Raw genomic sequence first — 6,000 nt, 5'->3', positions numbered from 1 at the left:
GATACTAATGAGAGAGAAGGAATTGGAAGAAGAAGTCGAGAGCTTAAGGCACTCCCTGATGAGGGTCGAAGCCGAAAATTCGAAGTCGGAGGAAGTTGGGCCCCCTTAGGGCTCTTTTTGTCTTTCATCCTTCTATGTGTCTTCTTTTGATGCCGATGTCGTCTATGTTGCTTTGTTTTTTTTTTTTTTTGCCAATGTCGTCTGGAAGTTCTTGGTCGTTGCCGCACCGACTTGCTTTTCTTGTCATCTTTCTTCTTCAGCCTCAAGGGCTCTGTAATGTGTACTTAATTAATAATATGAAAAGAAAATTTTCGTTACCTCTTTTACTCACATGTTGAGTTGTTGTTTGCCGAGCTCCTTTCGGCTTCTGCCTTGCTCGATATCGATGCCGTTCGGAAGTACTCAATTGCCGTCGCGTCGACCCATCCTTTTGTTCATAGCCGCAGATTTGTCCGGGGCCGCTCGGGTTTGACGCCGCCTTTCAGAGTTCGAGCTCGGAGGTCCGAGTTTTTCGTCGCCCTGAGAAAGTCGTCTTATCCTTGGCCTGTGTTGAGAGCTTTCTCGAAGACCGAAGATTTCGATAAGAACCCCAACCCTCACTGAGACGAGGTTCCTCGCATTTTTGATGTGAATTATTTTTCATTCGTCGCTGATACAGTTCGTCGCTTTTCTTTTTATCTTCCCTCCTCTTTTTTTCTTTTTCTTTTTATGAAGATTTTTTCTCTGCTCTTATTGGGGTCGCGGGAGTGCGAAGGGGCCGCTGAGTTGAAGCCGGAGCACCACCACGACAAGAAGCCAGTGTTGAAGAAGGTGAAGGACAAGGTGAAGAAGATTAAGGACACTTTAAAGATAAAGCAGCACGGCCATGATGACGTGCATGACCGCGACGACGATCATGACACCAGTGAGGAAGAAAAAGAAGAAGGTTACGAAGAGGATGAGGAAGAGAATGTACAGGACCCTGAGGTCCATGACGTTCCAAGTACGTCTCTCTTCTTTACTCCTGTACAGAGAAAATTCCAGCAATTAAGAATCGCGTGAGCTCTTTTCTATGGTGGATGCAGTACGTGTATGACACTCCGGCGGCTCAAGAGTTTGTTGCTGGCGAAGACAGCAAAGAGCCACCACTGAAGGCCAATTTGGGAAGCATAAACCCAACATTTCAAGAGGACCCTGCTGCTTCAAAGACCGAAACACTCGGCAAGAGTGACCAGAACCGTGCTACCCAACCCCCACCAACCAGAGGTTAAGATTTCATGGTTTCTTCCTCAAAGAACATTCATATTATCATTTATTACAAACTCATGCTGCTGCTTGTTGGCTGTCGTGTGATGATGTGCTCGATAGGTGGCGAAGAGATTGAGACGTCGCCGGTGATCCAGTCCTTCGAAGCTATGACCATCTCCGACCAGCCCCACGTTCGGAAAGAAAAAGTGGTCAAAGAATCCACTCCCCCGACCGGGACCCACGACCAGTTCTCCCCAGCGGCGGCGCCAGCCGCAGAAGAAGATAGGCCCCAAAGCACCGAAGGACCCAAGGGGCCTAGCTACACCGAGAAGCTCTCCGCCACCGCGGCCGCCAGCGAAGTCCGCCGCCGTGTCGGCGGCGGCGGCGGGGTTTACCGAGTACTGGAAGAACATCGCGTCGACCGTCTACGAGAAGGTGGCGGAGGCCGGGACGGCCGTGAAGGCAAAGGTGCAGCAGAAGCCAAGGGGGACCACTGGAACGGTTGGCGGTGATGCGACGGCAACGCAGGATAAGGGTAAGGTGGTGTCGGCGAGAGAGTACCTGGTGGAGAAGCTGAGGCCGGGGGAGGAGGACAAGGCACTGAGCGAGGTGATATCGGAGGCGTTTCAAGAAGAGGAACGAGGAGGCAGTGGGGGCACCGAAGGTGACAGGATCCAGCGCGAGGGGCGGGGGTGTGCGGGTAGTGGAGAAGATTCGCGGGGCGGTTACGCCTTTGGTGGGGGTTGGTGGGATTTCTCGTGCATCGCCGGTGAGCGAGAGTACGCAGACAAAAGGAAAGTCAGCAGAAAGAAACTCGTCAGGAACCAGAAGGACAAAAGCAGGAAGAGCAGGACCTCAAAAAAAACCCTTCCTAGAGTTGTTGCATGTCACATTACTTTAGAGTGTGGTCTTCTCTTGGCATGGTTGATCATAATAATTCTTGTTTTGTTAATTTAGAAGGCGTTATGAACGTATTATATGGTCGGCAAATATGTTCTATGCTTCTGTGTACATGTAAATATGACCAAGGGAACGGCAATGTGTCGTATGTTGCCGGAAGAAGGAAAGGAGAATAATCATAGTAATTGGATTGATTTATATTAATATAATCTGCTCATGATCCTTCCAACTTTTTGAAAGACAAGAAAAGCTTTCTGGAGTCCATTTGCAAATGATTGATACGGCATTTGCGTGCGTAGATCGAAGGCAAGCCTTTGCATGTAAAATGTCGTAACAAAGAGCATCTCAGGATGAAAATGAGAGGTCATTGGGCTGATTGTTGCTTGATCCTAGTTGATTTCGTTTTGGTGCAGTGGTTGGAAGTCTTGGATTTTGTTTTCTTATGCTTAGCTTGATTTGCTGCCATTTCATGCAACGCAAACGTTCATGTGCAAGTTGTATGTCATGGTTTTTGTAGAAATGCATTAATACCACCCAAAAATAGTTTGCTCATGTGGTGATGATGATGCATGGAGTTGAATGCCATTGCTTTGTATGATCTATTGCTGTATATATAGGGCTAAGATTTTCCTCTTCCCACAGTCCTACCAAATGAAGTTGCTGGTCATTCGCTGGTGGATATTGTTGTATTAAGCTTGGGTGATGGCATTCTTATCAATAATACTAAGGGCAAAGATCTACCACCACATAGCATTTATTTATTTAATTGTTGCTGGTACATGAATTCTATTTTTTTTAATTGATTTCCAATATTTTATTGGTTCTATTTTTAAGGACTTCCTTCTCTGTCTTTCCTTCCAAACTTGTTTTATCCTTTATTCTGTTAGATTTATTTAGAACTATTCTTATTTAGTGAAGAAACTCGATAGAGCAGACTAGATGGGATATAATCAAGTATACGTTTTCCTCCTTTCAAAATTGTGAAGATTCATGTGGATATGTGTTGGGTTAGATGTTAGCAATTTGTTGGTGTTTATATTGAGTCAAAGGATGGAGTTTTGGTTTTTTGGTTGAGATTTTAGCTCGTTAATATAGCCTTCCTAATTCAAAGTATTCTTTTTTTTTATTTTTATTTTTTATCAACAACATAATCCCAAGTATTTTTTTTTCAACAATATAATTTTTTCATTAAATTAAAAAACATTCTTTGAAAGAAAAAGAGAAAATGATGACTATGTACTAGAAATAACCTACAACCAAGTTTGATCGCCATAATTATCCATTCTTCATGCCTTTGACAAAAAAAAAAAAAAAAAAAAATGAAAAAAAAAAGAAAAAGGACCAAGACTCATGCCTGCCAAATTATAAAATCAAATGATGTTTAAATAGTTTTTTTGAAAAATAATCTGACTTCTAGTACCATTTTGCAATAGCCATATAATCGAATGTTTGAATGTAAACTATACTCCGTGAGGGCCATGCGGGTGATCACAGACGACAAATTCCTTGCTGCTGCATTACTGCGGTGGGGCCCTCACTTCTTCCATAGAAATCAGAGAACAGAGGGTCGCTTAACACACTGGTTGGCTCCTTCAACCAAAAAACACAATGGTTGGCTAAATTTCGTCTCCTTAATTTTCACCTCTCATAATCCTCTTCAAGAGGGCCAGTTGTGCAAAAACTTCATCACTTTCATCAGCAGAAAGGCCTTCCACAAGACAGCTGGATATTGAACTTTAAAACCCCCTTGGCTTAAAAAGTGGTAGAAAGAATTAGAAGAAAAGCTTGCTTGTTTACCCCATCTCCACCTCATTGCATCCAATGATACCTCATTGGCTAAAAAACTTGTTTAGTTCATCAGTCTTCCCCTCAATTGAAAGAATCTCCTCAACAATTAACCAGACCACATATTCTAATTAACAGCTATCTTGAAAAGCTTAGGAAAAACCATAAATGGTGGATGGTCCCCCTCCTAGACATCCTTTCAAAATTTGAGAAAATTCCCAGTTAACTCCACTCAAGAACTCTTTTCCTGATGATAGTGCATTAGGGGGGCATCCTTTTTTTTCGATGGAGGCCTTCTCCATCACCATTTTCATTTCTTCCACTAGCATTTCAAAGCCTGGCTAGGGGCTTTCTTTGGAGACATCAAAGATCTGGTTCTTAATCACCATTAAGAGGAGCTTCCTAATTTTTCTGCCGCTTTCAAGGTTCATTGAATTTCTCTATTCTTTTCCAGTGTTATACACCCCTTACATAGGTAACCTTTATTTTTTATCACCATTGTAGAAAGTTCTACACTCTCTACTAATCCTTCCGCAATTGCTTCAAATAACTCCATGCACCTCCACTCCTCTCACTAATCCAAGTTTGTTCTCATCCTGTACTATCCACCCCTCTAACAACCCAAGCACCAGCTTGATTTCTAAACCTTTGATTGGTGAAAATCATTACAGTTGGTCACGTGCTATGAAATGCCATCGAATATCAATAATAAATTGGGGTTCATAGATGGGCCTCTTTCACGGCCATCCACCATATCTCCCATTTGTTCTTTATGGGATCATGTCAATGACATGATCATTTCATAGATTTTAAATTTGCTTTTCATAGAAATATTAAACAATATTCGTCATCATTTGATAGCCTATGACATTTAGAAAAAATTAGAAGAGAGATTTACACAAAGCAATGGACCAATAATTTTGAATTAGTACATAATATCATAACAGTAAAACAAGGCAAATCCTATATTGTATTTATTATGAAAAAAATTAAATCTCCATGAGACGAGCTTGCTGACTTGTCAAAAACTGATTCTTGCACATGTGGTGTGTCCCGATCTAGGTCCCACTTTGAGCTTCATCAACTATTGATGCAATTCTTGATGGCACTCAACGGATCATACTCTTCTCTTCATAGCTAAATTTTGCTTATGGACTCACTCCCTTCTGTGAATAAGGTATATAGTCTCCTAGTACAAGAAGAACAATGCTGCACTCTTCATCCAACTTTCAAACTCTTGTAGAAACCACTACCTTGGCTGGTTTTAAGAATCTTTTTTTAAGAATCTCAGGATAAGTGCTTCCAATCTTGCAAAGCCCCTAATTTATTAATACTGTAAGAAAAAAAAATCATAGAGTTGAAAATTATTACAAATGGAGGAACAAGCAAAAGAATGATGTCTCTTATCATACTCCCACTCCACTGCTCCAGCCTTTACACCCAAGCAATATGCAAAGCTACTTGCTTTGATTTTTCCAGGTACCCCAACACTAATGACCAATATTGCAGGTATGCTTCTAGTTCATTTCTTTATCTTTTCTATATTATGGGTGATTAAAAGTGGAACCGCTAATCATATAGTATCCAATTCTTCTCTTCTAATTTCTTCTACTACTTTAGGTTCTCTAAAAAGATGACCCTTCCTAATGGAAAGGAAGTCAACATTACGCATATAAGAACAGTAAATCTCAACTCTTCTTTATCCATAAACAATGTCCTTTACATTCCATCCTTCTAACATAACCTTCTCTCTGTTAGCAAACTCACAAAATCTCTAAATTATGTCCTTATTTTCTATCATGACAAATATGTTTTATAAGATCTGTCAACGAGAATGGGGATTTGTTTAGGTAAAGAGCAAGTTTGTCCTAGTCTAGGCCTAGCTAGAAAATCTTGGACCAAGCTTGTTCCGAAATTATAACCTTGTTTCTTTTATTATTATTTTTTTTCTCTCTTTTTTTGTGGGGAAAAAAGAGTTAGGAAAGCTTAGCCCATTCGATATAATAGAGATGAATAAGAGAAGGTGTCGCAATTATGAGAAGAGGGTAGAACAATACAAAGTGGGGGGGGAAGTCTGGTTAAGGAAAG

At 41.2% G+C, this 6,000-nt stretch overlaps 1 protein-coding gene across 1 annotated transcript; it reads left to right on the top strand.

The window, feature by feature from the left end:
* Nucleotides 1-693: 693 nt before the first annotated feature.
* On the top strand, nucleotides 694-2,395 carry LOC105032381 (uncharacterized). The gene is given in 6 exon segments (XM_073256469.1): nucleotides 694-982; nucleotides 1,069-1,245; nucleotides 1,348-1,580; nucleotides 1,582-1,857; nucleotides 1,859-2,025; nucleotides 2,027-2,395. Coding segments are annotated over 6 exon segments (1,203 nt in total). The 5' UTR covers nucleotides 694-708; the 3' UTR covers nucleotides 2,103-2,395.
* Nucleotides 2,396-6,000: the final 3,605 nt, after the last annotated feature.

The sequence above is a fragment of the Elaeis guineensis genome, chromosome 4, assembly GCF_000442705.2.
Source record: "Elaeis guineensis isolate ETL-2024a chromosome 4, EG11, whole genome shotgun sequence".
Taxonomy (NCBI): domain Eukaryota; kingdom Viridiplantae; phylum Streptophyta; class Magnoliopsida; order Arecales; family Arecaceae; genus Elaeis; species Elaeis guineensis.
The sequence above is the reverse complement of the archived record's forward strand: the minus strand, read 5'-3'. Positions and strand labels throughout refer to the sequence as shown.